General features: G+C 46.2%; 2 protein-coding genes across 17 annotated transcripts in view; one reads left to right on the top strand and one right to left on the bottom strand.

The window, feature by feature from the left end:
* The window catches only part of UNC13B (unc-13 homolog B), a 156,312-nt gene that overhangs the window by 131,396 nt on the left and 9,052 nt on the right, over positions 1-15,864 (bottom strand). For all 16 annotated transcript variants that reach the window (XM_083702515.1, XM_083702517.1, XM_083702528.1 and 13 more), the window contains exons 2-3: positions 2,109-2,138; positions 1,015-1,114 (exon numbers count right to left, since the gene is read on the bottom strand). In XM_083702515.1, coding sequence (XP_083558641.1) covers positions 1,015-1,114; positions 2,109-2,138 — 130 coding nt within the window. The remainder of the gene's footprint in view (positions 1-1,014; positions 1,115-2,108; positions 2,139-15,864) is intronic.
* PIGO (phosphatidylinositol glycan anchor biosynthesis class O) overlaps positions 2,073-15,864 on the top strand; it is a 111,223-nt gene continuing 97,431 nt past the window's right edge. Inside the window, exon 1 of the mRNA XM_083702646.1 lies at positions 2,073-2,081. The gene's annotated coding sequence lies outside the window, so the exon portion shown is untranslated. The remainder of the gene's footprint in view (positions 2,082-15,864) is intronic.

Genomic DNA, 15,864 nt, shown 5'->3' with positions numbered 1-15,864 from the left:
TTTGAAGTTACCTCTGACAAAGGACACCACTACATGGTAGCCTGAGCCACAGTAGATTGCTCCACTTCTTTTAAAACCCAAGTTGACAGTCCTGACAGACCCCTTTCTCCCCCTGAGATCATCCCTGCTCCTTATTTTGTACCTAAGCTTTCACATTTGCAAGGAATCACCACCCCTTTAAGTAGACCAAGGACTGCATCCAAAGAAGCAGATCCGCTGCTGCAAGAATTTCTGCTTGTTCAATGCAACTTCTACCACCTCTCATCACTCTACACCCCCCCACACACCCATCTGCTCCAGAATAGATTTACAGCGTGGGAGGGGGGAGGCGAGGGAGGGGCAGTTCTGTTGCACAGCCCAAATGCCCTATGCTAGCAGATCTGCTTCACTGGATACCTCCCTAAGGGCATGTGCTGTTGGGAAGGGGGTGATGTCCATGTGGAGAGTCCCAGGCAAGGTATTACAAAGAGCAACATGTGTTTTCAAGCAACACCTTTGCAACTTCCCAACAAACAGGCAGAGAAAGGCAAATGCTTCTGCTTTCAGTGTTTTTGTTTTTTATTATTATAAATTACTAATATCAACAATTTAATATGCATTTAAATCTCAAAGGAAAGTAAAAGTCTTCAGAGTACCAACAATATTAACATTCAAAAGAAATACAATACTTACAAGGGACACCATATACCATAAATACAATCCTATCCAATCTTTTGCTTGGAACCCCACCCCCAGCATTACTTTTCCAATACAGTGATCAATTATCAATTTAACCTAACAATATGGTGTTTCCTCTCTTGTCTCTTTCCCAAGATAAAAAACATCTTTAAAGTTCCTAATTTCCCAATTTCTCCCATCTTATCCTCCCTGTATGGAATTTGACGTAAATACTCGCTTTCCCGTAACTCATTTGGTGGAACTTCACTACCCTCAGCTAGTTGGGGGACAAAATTAACACCTGGCAACACGGCACTCCCATTTCAGGTGTGACCTCGACCCACAGCATTCACTTACAAGAGGAAGTCTTGCTCCCAGCATGGCTGGTCCCCTCGAACGGCAACAGTGGTGCTCTTCACATTTTGCACCTTCAGGGTCACATACGTATTGAATTTATCTAGAGAGAAAGCAGAGTTGTTTCACCTGAGGGTAAGTGTCTCAAACTCCTCCTTGCCAGCACATGGTATTTGGTGGAAAGAAAACAACTCCCACCAGCTGCACTTCAGCAGAGCAAGGAGATGACAGGAGAGCAGGGGCAGAAGAGAAATTTCCACTGCTACCTCCTTGGTCTTCGTGATCTGGCCCCAATGACTGGAAAAGGCTTCACACAATAAGAAACACTAGCTATGAGTTAAGAACTGCGAGGAGTCAAGGGTGGTGGGTGGAATCTGCTCATTGCCTGGAACAACGATGAAGCTCAGTTTCCATTGAAATGTAAGAAATCAAGTTGCTTTCATTGCTGATAGCAAAGTGAAGCTGCTTCAGTTTGATACTCCAAGGCTCCCAGGTGTGGTTGCCTTACAGTCCTGGAACTTCCTTATACAGAGGTACGTTGGTTTTTGAACGTAATCTGTTCCAGAAGACTGTTCGAGTTCCAAAACATTTGAAAACCAATGTGCAAAGGGTGGTCTTCAAATTCAATAGAGAAATTGGGGGGGGGGGGGACTCAGCAGAAGCCGTTCAACTTCCAAAGTGCGTTTGAAAACGGAAGCATTTACTTCCGAGTTTTCGGTGTTCAGAAACCGAGGTACCACTGTATCTTGATGCTTTGCTGAAGCTGCTTCAGAAGCTCTTGAGACTTTTCAGTGGCCAAAGTCAGATCTATAACTGGGCATGGTTTTATTTTATCTTGTGAACTGCCCTGAGCTCTTTGGATGAAGGGTGATATATAAATCTAATAAATTTATTGTTGTTATTTTGTCCAACCATTTTGGATTTTAGAAGGAACTGCATAATCCAACCCTCTCTAGCAACAGGGAAGAGGCAGGCCAGACACTCGGAAGCTAGAAAATTCCTGCCGTGCACCACAGCAGAGAGCCAGCCAAGAGGCAATTGCAAGAACAGGGATGTCAGCAGGCAGACTTGTTGGGCAGAAGACAATCTGCGCTCACCTGGTGGCCCCTGGAGCTTCGCTTTCTTTACTGTAAAAGAAAAAAGAGGGTGTCAGTTGATTATTCCAACCTCAAGCATTTTAACTCTCAGGTTGTTAAATATTTCGGCTGCAGATAAGGGAGAAAGAAGCCTTCAAGCTACTTTCATTTTTCACAACAAAGGAACCTGCGTAAGAGGCCTCTCCAATGCTTTGCCCCACTTTCCTTCAGAAAAACGGGGGAATATTTAAGAAATGCTGAAATGGAGAACAAAGCATGTTGTTGTCCAAGGAATATTGCACGGCCAGCACAAATTGGCTCTTGTCCCCCGGAGCCAGGAGTTCTGGATGATGGCTGTGCTCATGAGGAGCTTGGGACTGCGGTATCACAGGGAACAAGAAACCACTTATCCGGGTCCAAGACAACTGAGCACGGCTGGACAGGCCAAGTTCCACCTGCAGCTGGGCCTGCAGCAACCACTGCAGACTTGGAACAGCAGTGCCAGGAGGGCTGTGTGTGTGTGTGTGTGTGTGTGTGTGTGTGTGTGTGTCCTAGTTCACCCTTTACAAGGAAGAGGAACAAGCACGCAGCCAATAGGCAGCCCCACCTGGCTGGCTAGCAACACAGGAAGTTGCCCTATGCTAGCCTTCCCCAACAGGATGCCCTCCAGATGTTCTGGACTCCAAGATGATATGCTGGCAGGGGCTGAGGACAGTCACAGTCCTAAACATCTGGAAGGGCCCAAGTTGGCAAAGGTTCTCCTCACTTTCAGACAGGCATTTTCCCCACCCTGCCTGGAGGTGCTAGGGATTGAATGTGGGGCCTTTCTGCAGGCCAGGCTCTAGCAAAGAACTATGGCCTTTCAGCTGGGATTTCTGCATTGCAGGGGGTTGGAGTGGATGACCCTTTGGGACCCTTCCAATTCTATGATTCCCCATCCCACCCTGGTTACGACTTGTATGGGCAGGTGTATTCAGGCTGCCACCCTCCACTTTAAAGGAGACAGCAAGAAGAGCTGTGGCTTGCTTGCTCAGTTCTGGCCCTGCCCTTCCAGGAAGCCCAGCACAAAGCGAAAATATTGGTCCCTTGAGCCCTCATAGGCATCTGGGAGCTGACATTTGCCTAACCGAGCCAACTCTGGGTGACCCCAGCCCTTTCCAGTCAAGGCCCAGTCAGAGCAAGGAGCAGAAAGCCCTGATCTCTCCAGTCTCACCCTCGCTGTGCTTAGCGTTGGCATAGCAGGTAAGGGAGCCCTGAAGGGAAGAAAGGAGTCTGGAAGCCCAATTCACTTTCCTCTCTTCTTGCTTTTTCCCTTTCGCCTGCCTGAGTAAGGAGCTCTGTCTGTCTTCAATTAAGCCACCGGTTGCCCAATTACCAGCAAGTGACAGCTTGCTCGCTGCATGAACTATCCCCTCTCACAGTATAGAGGCATCAAGAGAACCCGAGTGTGTGTGTGTTTGTGTGCGATTCATGACAGCTCCAACTGCAACTTCCAGCACGCTTTTACGCTAAAGCTCTTCCATTAAACACACTCTTTCTTTGAATCCACACAGCAACTATCCAGCCTCTGGTTTCTCTCTGCCGAAACTATGAGCAGGTACCATACTGTCCAATTAAGAGCAAACCCCTGGGGGCGGGGAGGAAACTAACAGCCGCCCTTAACTGTCCTGCCTGACACACAAAAGCTGTCCCCCCACAACTCCTGTGCTTTCAAAACTCAGCAGACTGGAGGCAATTAGCTCTGCCACATCTGATCTCGTTTCAGACAGAGGAACACGCTGTCCACAAACCTGGCAGCCCATAGAAAGCAGCAGAGCCCTCTGATAGGAGAGAACTGCACGGGATGATAATCTCCCATGTTGCTGCGGATGCTCAGGTCAGCTGGGGGGGGGCGGTGCAGAAAAGCGAGAACACAAGCTATGGCCTACATCCTGAGCTTTGCAGAGCCATGAGGAACATCTGGATAGGCTCTGATCTGAAGCAGCAGCATCACACACAGAGTTCCAGAAGAGGACATAGGAATGAAGCAGCAAAAGAAACAAGAAAGAGCATAGCTCTTGCAAATTGGCAAGGAACTGCTTTACTTTTTTAGTAGCTCTTATCTGTCAGGAAAGGAAGGTCTGGAACTGCACACCTGAGGATGGCGAAAGCAAGCCTGGGTTGAAATCCGAAGAGATTCTCCACATGGACCAACGCAGGGTCCTGCGAGGCATCCCTAAGCTATAGCCTTCCCTCGCCCGTCCTCTTTCCTGACCCAACACTATGGCTCAGTTTTCAAACAAGTAAATATTTATCCCAAATGCTGAATTAAGACTGTGTGTGTGTGCATGCCTGAAATCAGCCCACACGTCTTCCTCCTTGAAGAAAAAGGATCAGGAACCCAGCAGAGACAGCGGCAGGTGAGTAAGAGGACCAGGAAAGAGAAAGGATCAGGACCTCTTCCAGGAAGTTAGCACACTTGCCTCAGACAAGTGTCAATGAGTCACCTGCCTGGCCACCTGTGGTGAGCAAAAGGCCTTCAGGCGATTAGATGGGGAAGCCTTTAGGAAAGCAGGGAAGGCAAACACCCCAACCAGACAACCAATGCACCCTCTTTGGGGGTGGCCTTCTCCCATAACGCACCTGCCCAAGGACTCTCCATCTCCATGCCAGTGGAAGAGGTGTAGCAGAGGCCAACTATAAGCAGGCAGCAGAGCCTTGTGGGTTGTGGCACCCAGAATACGGAGCAACCTTCCCAAGAGGTACTTCTGGCCCCTTCATTGCTCGCTTTTACGCAGGCTCTGAAAACAGTTTTGTTTCAGTGGACTTTTTTAAAGATAGTCCTCTTTAAAAATGTGGTCCAAATTCAGCTTTCAATTATCATTTCATATTATTTATATTTTATCTGCATTTTTGTGCCTTGCATATACTTGCATTACAGAAAGGCAGGATATAAACTATGAATAACAATGACAACAATAAATATAACTCTAAATCAAGTCTATCCCCCCTTGAGCCACTCACTCCAGACCTTACAGGGTTATGAGGTCAAAATGGGAGAGGGGGAACCTTGAGCTCCTTGGAAGAAAGGGGGGTTGTAAATGTAATTGACTGGGTAAAATAACATAGATACTGGTAATATAATTAAGTCTGTCTGTCTGTGTGTGCAGGCAGGTATAGTAGCAAACATTTGTACCGTTGGTAATTTCTACAGATGATAACAGATGCTTGCTACTGCAAGTGACTTGGCCATGATTTAATTCAGCCATAAAGGATTTCTATCCCACCTTTCTATTTCAAAGAGAAACTCAAGTTCTAAAAAGCAAGAAACAACCAATTTAAAAACACAAAGACACGCCAAAGCAGCAGGCTCCTGCTCTTTGGATAAATAAGGCGGAGTGGCAGAGGGATTACTTGGCTCTGTGATCTATCAGCCACAAAGCCCAAAGGCCTGTTCAGAAGACACAATTAGCTCCACTCCCTCTTTTTTGTATATTCTTGTTAATCTCCAAAGGCTTCAGAATAAAGCAATCCCTCAGCGCAAGGGTGATTCCAAACAGCAGGAAGCAAAGTCAGCTGGAGATATTGGGGCAAAAAGCTCAACTTTAGAACTGGATATTGGGGGGGAGGGGGAGAGAGAGATAGAGCAGTCAGCGTAGCAAGAGAGAAAGAATGGCCAGATGGCAAAAAGATTATATATATCCAGGGCATGATTTGCTATTCATTCACCATAATGCAAAATGAATTCTACTTCAGCTGCATTTAAGTACTGTGTGTCTGAAGAAGAGAAAACAAGACCTAAAGCAGGGAGAAGTCAGCGACATGCCATGCTTGAACAAGCTGTTCTCCTGCCCTCTTCTCACAAAAGCCGTCATCTGAATCGCTTTTCCAGCCACGTCCTGAGCAGGCCCACTGTCCTGCCCACAGGGAAGTCCTGTCCCTGGTAATTCCGGAAAGCATTCCTGTGCATTTCCTATACGTTCTTGCTCTCTTCTCAAGCCTGCAGTGTGAAATTCCTTGACTGGGAAGGAAGGAAGTGCCGCAGAATCCATCCAAAAACCCTTGCGTTCTCCTGCTCTGTTGGCAGAGATTTTGCTTTCCTGCCATCCACTCAGGCTGAAGTTTCAAATGAACTTTCTTAAAGCACAAGTGCACCAGAAGAACAGGAAACATGAGGAAACAGATTTATTTCCAAAAAAAGCGGCAGTTTCCTTTCATTAGAAAGGAACCTCAAGGAAGAGGAGAAGAGCGTGCCAGCGCCACCTGCCAGGCTGCTGAGCCTGGGGTTGCGCCAGGACAGTGGCTCCTTCCATTTATGCCATCCTGCCTTGGGGTGACAAATCCCTGAACACCAGCTATCTCTCCTTTGGACACAGTGTCAAAATGACAGTTAGAGCATACATCTTCAGGACGGCATTCTGCACTTCCATAATGAATCACAGCTCAACTACTGTGGAACCCAGCTTTCCACAAACTCATTTTCCAAAACACATTGCTACATGATAGCTGAAAAGAGACCTCTCCAATACAGTCATACCTCATGTTACATTTGCTTCATGTTACGTTCTTTCAGGTTACGTCCCATGGTGACCAGGAAGTACTGGAAAGTGTTACTTCCGGGTTTCGCCACTTGCGCATGCGCAGAAGTGCAAAATGACGTCACACGCATGCGCAGAAGCGCCAAATCGCAACCTGCGTGTGCGCAGATGCGCCGCTGCGGGTTGCACTCTTTTCATGTTGCGAACGGGCCTCCGGAATGGATCCCGTTCATAACAGTAGCATTCTGGGTATTTAAAGATTATTTAGAGTGTCAGAAGAAGATTAAAATCAAGTTCATTTAACAAAGAAACCGCACGGTTCATTTGGGAGATGAGATTCCTTGTCGCTCCCCAATCCTCACACCTCACATCCAAGGCAATTTTTGCTGAACAGTCTAAGGATGTGACACACAGGAGGCAGAGAAGCATCCCCGATTCCCTGGAGGCTGCACAGAACCCAGTGGACAAATACGCTTTGCTTCTCAAGTGGGAGCTGCAACCCAAGAAAGAGCAGTTTTCTTTCTTTCTTACAGCTAACTGGTTTAAAGAATCATATAACCTGATGGGTCCCATTTGCAAACTGAGTTTCATGAACAGAAATCCATCTTCTGCGGTGCTTTTGCCAGCCACATGCAATTTGCGAGATCCTGGGAGTGTTCAGAAAGTTTAGAATGATTCCAGTATCTCCCTCTGGGTTTGCAGATTAAGCCACTGCTAGATTTAAAGTCAGGGATAATGGACAGTACAATTTGAAACTTTGTATGCCCACCTTAGCAGTTCGAAAGCACGTCAAATTGCAAGTAGAGAAACAGGTACCGCTTTGGTAAACGGCGTTTCCGTGCGCTGCTCTGGTTCGCCAGAAGCGGCTTAGTCATGCTGGCCACATGACACGGAAAAACTGTCTGTGGACAAATGCCGGCTCCCTCAGCCAGTAAAGTGAGATGAGCACCACAACCCCAGAGTCGTCCACGACTGGACCTAACGGTCAGGGGTACCTTTACCTTTACCTTTATTTTTAATCAGAAAAGGCTGCTCCTGAAGACAGTTCGGAAATTTCAGAGGCTGCAGAATTTGGCGGCCAGGTTGCTCATCAGGGAAAGATGGTTTGAGTATCTCATACTGATCCTGGCCTGACTGCACTGGCTGCCCATTGTTTCCGTGCCCAAAGTGTTGGTTTTGACCTATAATGCCTTAAACGGCTCAGGACCTCAATAGTTCAAGGACCGCCTCTTTCCATATGCACCAACCTGGACCCCGAGATCATCCGCTGAGGCCCTTCTTCGTGTGCCTCCTCCACAAGAGGTCCGTAGGGTGGCAGCATGAGGACAGGGCCTTTTCCGCAGTGGGTCCATTTGTGGGGTGCTCTCTGCAGGGGTTGTTACATATATTTTAGGTGCCAGGTGAAAACTTTCCTCTTCAACCACACTTTTGGCTGGTTAATATTCTATAGCCTTTTAATGGTGTTTCGGGGGGTTATTGTTTTGCTGTTTTTGACTGTTCATTTGTGTTTTTATCTTGTATTTCTATTGTGTGAACCGCCCTTTTGATGAATGGTGATATATAAATCTAACAATGAATCATATTTAAAATAAAACCAGGCCTCAGTCAGAGCCATTCTAGAAAGGGTTCAGCTCCTCGGCTACTCAAAGGCAGCTACAGACCAGCCACCGAAACTTAGCTGGATGTGATCTAACTTCTACTCCTAGCAGAACCTCCTCTCTCTCGCCTTGTGCTGAGCTGCATTGGCCAGGCCTAAAAATGTTGTACGAACAAACCACGCTCTGATAATTCTCTGTTTCCTCCTCCCCCTAATTTCCATTTCAAAATTAAAAATAGCCAGGTGCAAAAGAAAATAGATAACTTTAGGGAATCTAACTTTCCCAGTATCTTATTTTGCCCAAGCACCAAAAATATCCTTTCTAGATAATACACTCATCAAATTTCTGGATTTTTTCATTCAGTACTTCCTCCGGCAGAAATGTTTTTGCCTTAATATGGGAAACTGATTTGGTTCACATCATGTATGAGGCCTTCGGCAGCTGGCCGTGAACGAGCGTGGCAAATCGGATATTATGACATAAATGAGAATGTGGCTGTTACTGAAGAAAGTGTGATGTCTGTGATGAATCCTTGCAGAAGGCTGAGAGGCTCAGCAGTTCAGTGAGCCTGAAATCAAGGGCTGCAGCCAGAGGCTTTTGCGGGCAACTGACCTTTTCCGGTTCAACCTCACAAACAAAAACAAATGACAGAATCCTCTAAAAACATTCTCTTTTCCAGCTCTGTGCCAGAGGCTGGGCTCCGAAAGAGGAAGGGCTGCAGAAAATGCAGCCACAAGTGGCTCTCAGTCTAGTGGGACAAGGTGGAAGCACCAGATCGGGAATGAGGACCTTGGGAAGGATCCTGGCCACAGGAATGAAAGAGACTGGGCAGCAGTGGCCGGAGGAATGGTAGCTCAATGGCAAAGGAAGCAGATGGTCCAATCCCCGGCCTCTCCAGTTCAAGGACCAGTAATTTGGAAATCCTGTGCTTGAGGCTCTTGAAAGCCTCTCCCAGCATGAGAAGACAACAGGGGCAAATAGTCTGACTTGCTATAAGGCAACTTCCTGTTCTTGTAAGAAAAAAAACTGCTCCCTTTCCCTTATGGGGTATCCAAGAACCCATATAAAGTCCTTACGTAGATTCTCCATCGGTAGGAGAAAATAACAGAGGCCAAGCAGAGAATATTGAGAAGCAAAGCGGCTAGTGAGCCTGATCTTTATTCAACTCTTGCAACGGGGTCTCCTGCTCACCCCATCAAGGGAGGGAGGAGAGAACCCAGAACATTGGTGTGCAAGCCTTTGTATAGACTTTTGAAATTGCCCACCCTGAAGCTCAAGACCACCCCCCAAAACATCATACATACATCACAGAAAGGGGTGGTTCCCAGCAGAGGCGTAGGAAGGTCGGGTGGTACCCAGTGCGGAAATTTTCTTGTCACCCCCCCCACACACTGATTTTTTAATTTTTATTTTTTGCTGGCAAAAATGGTTTTACGTTATTTCATATTTTCTTACAAAGGAATAATAATAATAATGATCAACTCGGGACTCGGGCTCAGGGCAGCTAACATCAGACACATAACATTGGTATAAAATCAAATAATAATTAAATTACCTCCTAAAAAAATGTCAACATCAAATTAAAGTCTAGTTAGATGGCTTTTCGCAGGGTTAGGTTTGGGAACAGTAAATGCTCCACTGAATTGAAATCTCAGCCTTCATGACACAGGAAAAAGGCCAAGTAAACAGCTATTTTCATGGAGGAGGGTCAATATATTAACTGATATGCATGAAATTTCATATATAGCTATATAATCTTTAGTTTATATCTTAGTGTATCTTAGTGTAGTAAAATAAGACCTTTGGAGCAGGAATTTTTTTAAAAAAGGTTTTTTATGAATTGCCCTAAGAAGGTAAAGGTACCCCTGACCGTTTGGTCCAGTTGACACTGGGGTTGCGCACTCATCTCGCTCTATAGGCCGAGGGAGCCAGCGTTTGTAGGCAGTTTTTCCGGGTCATGTGGCCAGCATGATTAAACTGCTTCTGGCGAACCAGACCCGTGCACGGAAACGCCGTAGGGCAGTAATTGTTCCTTGATAATTTGTCGCCCCCCTCCATGATGGCACCCGGGGCGGCTCACCCCCCCCCCCTTGCTATGCACTTGGTCCCCAGCAGAAATTTGAGTGTGTTGCTTCTCTCCTGTCTGCCCTATCTGATTGCCTTTTCTGAGTAGCCTGGCCATTCCTTGGAGATGGTAAATCCTTAGTTCCTGAATCTTTTAAGCATATTGAGAGTGTGCTCCGCTTAACAGATACTTGCCAGGCTGTATTTACAGGGAGCTGTAAGCCCCTACAGTCCAAAGACCTTTGGAAAGCTTTCCCCCTTCCTCCTTCCTCCTTACGGAGAAATAGTTGAGGTCCATTTGGGAGAGTCAAAATGGCTTCAGGATTGCTCTCCTGTACTATTTCAGACACGTGGTTTGTGTACTTATGTATGTGTTTGCCTTGTACATTTATGAACATTTATATGACCTAAGAATTGCTATAACACTATAAGATTAGCAATAGAATGGCTCCAACAAATTAGCTACAAGGAATACAAATCTAATTGTAATTGAAAGAAAAGACAAATTTTGGATAAATTGTTATAACTAAGTCTTCAAAAGAGTGATTTAAATTCTAAAATCTGAGATTTAATATTGGAAAAATATATTATATGAATTGAAACAAGTTAATAATTTGCTAGTAAAATTTATGAGTTTAGGATGCAGGAACAAGAGATGTGAGGAAGTCCAAAGATGAGAATGAAATGTGGATATTGGAAAATACTATGTTATTATGTATGTTTTTTATGTGTTTTTTATTGTGTAAACAAAAACTTAATAAATATTATTATTTAAAAAAAATGGCTTCAGGATTGCTCTCCTGTACTATTTCAGACACATGGTTTGTATACTTATGTATGTGTTTGCCTTGTACATTTATGAACATTTATTTTATATATATATATATATATATATATATGCTTTCGTAGATTTTCACGGGTACAGGAATGCAGGTTTTGGTGTCCTCGGGTGTCTTCCCGTGTAAAAGTTGGGGTGTCTAGGCGACGTTTCGACGAGGTCTCACTCGTCATCTTCAGGCTGGTGCTTTCGGCTTCTTGTTACTGGAAAAGGCACACTAGCCTGGGAACTTCCTCTCTGCCCAGAACATTGGAGGCTAGACACCACACCCCCTCTACAGTATTTATAGGAACTCAAACATTGAGATCCCGCTCTGTTCCAGTAACAAGAAGCCGAAAGCACCAGCCTGAAGATGACGAGTGAGACCTCGTCGAAACGTCGCCTAGACACCCCAACTTTTACACGGGAAGACACCCGAGGACACCAAAACCTGCATATATATATATATATATATATAACCTAAGAATTGCTATAACACTATGTTCCTGTCCTTCCTGTAGCCATGGAATCAAGCTAAGAGCAGGTAACCAAGGCTTGAAGAGTCCTCAGAACATCAATGAGCTGACAGCGGCAAACTTTCCCTGAGCAGGTAGCTGCCAACTGCAGAAGCTGTGGCTTTGGTTCCACATCTAAGCTCCAGGCTGCAGCTGTGCAATCAGGCCTTTGCTTCAAGCCACATGCAACTCTTCCAACGACTGGGACCTGGTCTTGCAAGCACTGGCAGATTCAGCATCTAACCCTATGAGACTCCCTTCTGGGGGGGGGGGGGTTGGTCAATTGTAAAATGGCAACCCCATTGCCAATTTGCTCAACCTTCCCCCTCTGCCTGGCCCAGACCACACCTGGATCATGGCTCGATGAAAGAGCACAAACTGTCGATGCACAATCCCAGGTTCAATCCCTGATTGCTTCCCTTATTTATGTAAATATTCCTATTTAAAAGATCCAGGTAGCAGGGCTGGGGGGGCCCTTTCTGCCTGCGATGTGGCAGAGCCCTGCCAGTCCAAGGGAACAGCTAGATGGAACAACAACCAAGTTATGTGGCAGCTTCCTGCGATCCTCATCTCTGTCCACTGCCCGGGAGTCGGCTAGACCAGAACCGTCCCTTGCCATCCATAGGACGACTTTTTGTCCATCTGAGCTGGCACTGAGAATCAGAGGCAGGGAGGGAATGGATGAAGCCCATCACTGGTGAGCTGTGATTAACTGTTGGCTATTTGGGAAAAGCTGGGCATCCTTGGGAGCATCACTGGAAACTTGACTAAGGCTGCCTGCTGGCACACTGGTTCTTACCACTGCAGGACCCCCTGGGTAAGCACCCCCATGACTCCTTTGGGAGAAAGGGAGGGATATAAATTTAATTAATTAATAAGTACGCTTCCATCAACTGGTCCTTTGTGCCAAGATACACAACTGGCATGCACACAGCAAATAGAAAGCTCACTTCCTTATCACTAAATAAAGTCCCCATGTAATTTCATGAGGTCACTAACGCTCTAGACACTTCAATATGTTCCCTTCCACGACTGGAGCCAATTTTGAATTTTTTGTTTGTTTTCTTAATTTTCTTCCGGGAGCTGCAGGGTTTGAGGGTTCGGCTGATTCCTGCTGTTTCCCCATTCAAGAATCATCCTTGAGTTTCTGCCCAGCTGCTGGTTTGAACTGAGCACTGAGGACAGGAATGAAATCTCTAATTCAATCACTGAGATTATGGGATGTTAATCCTGCTGACGCTGGCAAGAGAGACAGGCCATTCTTTCAGGTGACCTGCTTCCCCAAACAAAAAAAAAGTGGAGGGGAGGGGAACTTAAACTGTAATTTAGGCCATTTTAAGGAATGGGAATATCCCAAGAAGATTCTGCTTTGAAAAGCACATACAGTTATTTCTTCAAAAAGCAATTAGGAAGTCAATTTCATGCCCAGAACCATGACTGCCCCACAGTCCATACAATCCTCCTCCCTGTCATCAAAGCATGTGCACGTTAAATTCTAAATTGAATTCTATTTTAATTTGCAACTTCCCCTAAGGAGACGTTTCTGATTAGATTTGGTTTAAAGTTAAATCCCTTTGTATTGTAGAATTATTTGCTCATGAGAAGCAGCATTCCCTGACAAGACAGTCCTGCAAATGTATGGCCTTCTCTGCCAAACTTCACTGACTTTATGCAACCGGTTGGAGAACAAACATTGCACATTCGTGATGGTTTGTGCTCATGATGCTATCAGGGTGGTCACATGGGATCGGACTTTCAACATTGTTCATACCTGCAAATGTTTTGCAGCAGTCGTAAAACCATGGCACTGGAAGGGGCCACCAGGATCATCTAGTCCAACCCCCCAAAATGCAGGACTCTTTCGCCCGATGTGGGGCTCAAACTCACAACCCTGGTATTAAGAGTCTCATGCTCTACCAACTGAGCTATCCAGCCTCACACAGCTTCACTTCCAATCTGTGCGTGCCCTCTAACTTCAACTTTTACACCACAAATGCTCAGGTTTATTATTCTCCTGCTTTTGTTGTGTTGCAGCCCCTTCGGAAAGCAGTTGGGTGGTGGCACTGAGGAAGTGTGGCAGAACATCACCGGTGCACTACTATTGTGTCAGGAACACGCTGCAGAATGCACCACAAACACGCACCAGGCTGGAGGGATCCTAGAGTCCCACAGCAGACGAAGAGCTAACCTTTGATTTAGACATAGCCAGCGACACCCTGATAACCAACAGAATAGGAATAACATTTGCACCTGCCTTTTCTGTGCCTCTTCTAGGTATAAAAGTGGGGCAAGCAGAAATTTGGAAAAGGAGAGCAAGGACTAGCTTGGGCTTTTGCTCAGCAGGACTGAGAGGAGGCCATGGGCCACTTGGCTCCTTCCTCTTCCAGAAGAGGGGCAGAGGGGGGCACAGGCGCTATTTGCCCCCCAAGGTGCCTGCGCTGCCTGTATGCAACAGCCACACGCTCTAGGGCTGCTTCCACGCCTGCTCTCTGCAATTGCCACCCATTGCCACGCTTTCCCACCCAATTTCAACAGATCATCCAGACCTCACTCTCGGCTCAATGAAGCGCCCCAGACATCTCCCGTTTTTGAGACATTTGTAGTGATTCTTTGATAATAAAAGTACAAATGCAGCCCTGGCTGTATTAATGGGGACAGGAACATCACTGCAGAGGCTTTCAAGGGCTCCTTTGCCTTTAAGCAAAAACTTCCTGCTTCGGGTTCAGTCCATTTTATTGCTTCCTGGTGAGCGCAACTGGGGGGATTAGCGATAAAAAGATGATTAATTGTCCTTCCAATAGCCTCTCTTAATTGCCCCCAGTTCTATTCCCACAGGAGGAGGTGCACTTTAAGGATTGGTTTCCTCTTCCTCATTTTTTGCAGTGATGTTTTTCCCCATTAAAAAAAATCCAAAGGAGAAGAATGAGAAGAAACGGAGGGAGGGGAGGGAGGATTCAATTAACTAGAAATGTTTTAATTAAAGCTGAACACTGACGTAGGATGGCCTTGCCGTGCCGCAAAATTATATTCATTTTCCTGAATACTGAATCAGATACTCTCATTTTAAATTACTGCAAATAACTCTCAGATCAAACTCTCAAGAGGAATCCTCTTCAGAGCAAAAGCTTGGCCAACTTCATGAAGGTGCCACAGAACAAAGTTTAATGGTGAGGAGCAAACAGGTGAGCTCATTCAGCCAGCAAACAATGTGGAAGTGGAGAGCACCTTAATAGGAAGCGATAAGGGGAGGAAGTGAGGGAGAGACAACTTGGCTGCTTGGATTTTGCAGAAGCAGGCAGCCAAAGAAGTGATGGGGAGGTATAGGAGCAAAGGGGGCTGGCCTTGTACTCAGTGCTAGAAACTGAGATAGAAAAGCTAGGAGCAAAAGGGCACCTTAAACTGAGGTTATGGGCGCAACAACGGAATGTCCTGGCGTGCTTTTTTTATAACAAGAATACAAACAGAAAATGAATGAACTGCAGCTAAAATACTATGTTCTTTTTCCACATGCTCTAATCCTTCCCCTGCCCACCCCCCTAATATTCTTGAGACGGTCTCTTCTCCAGTCTTTGAAGAGTAGCTGGCAGTGGGGAGGCAGAAAAAGGTCCCCCTCTCCTTCCACTCTGCAGTTTTAATCTGAAATCTTAGGCACAGGACTGCACCCAGAGCTCAGGAACTGCTCATGCTAAAGAAATTCCCCGTCGCAAAATGCGCCTAGAACAATGGGAGTTTTGAATGCTGCTTGCACTGAGGGAGACCCCTGGTCCGCCCATCTCACTCCTCCTGCCTTTGCGGCCTGCACTGCCTGGCAGGGGCTCTGCAGGGTGATTTCAGGGAAGAGTTGCCTCCGCATCTCTTCTTATTATGTTTGACTACAGAAAACTGTAAAGTGTTGGCACCTGGAGCTGAACGCCGGCAGAAGCTGAACTGACACATGCACCGTACCAGAGGAGCCCACTCTCCCTGGACACAACCACCCTGACATTGAGAAGCTTATGTTTGTTATGGAAAATACATGTGGAAAAGCAAGGTGCCTGGCTCTTATCCAGCTAAGGTTGTGTGTCTACAGCAGAGACAAGAGGAGGAATGACTGCTGTGAGGAGCAAAAAGAGAAGAAACGCCCTGGTGCATCTGCAGCAACACAACCAGGCACCTTCCTCTGCCCCAGCTGCAACAAAACATGTCTCTCCCGCTGTGGTCTCTGCAACCACAGCAGGTGCTGCAAGCTCCCAACAGTTGGACTTCGCCCCCAAAGGGACAAATGCA

This window comes from Podarcis gaigeae (genome assembly GCF_964106915.1).
Source record: "Podarcis gaigeae genome assembly, chromosome: 11".
Lineage (NCBI taxonomy): Eukaryota > Metazoa > Chordata > Lepidosauria > Squamata > Lacertidae > Podarcis > Podarcis gaigeae.
Note: the sequence above shows the minus strand (reverse complement) of the source record. Positions and strands in the feature narration are given on the sequence as shown.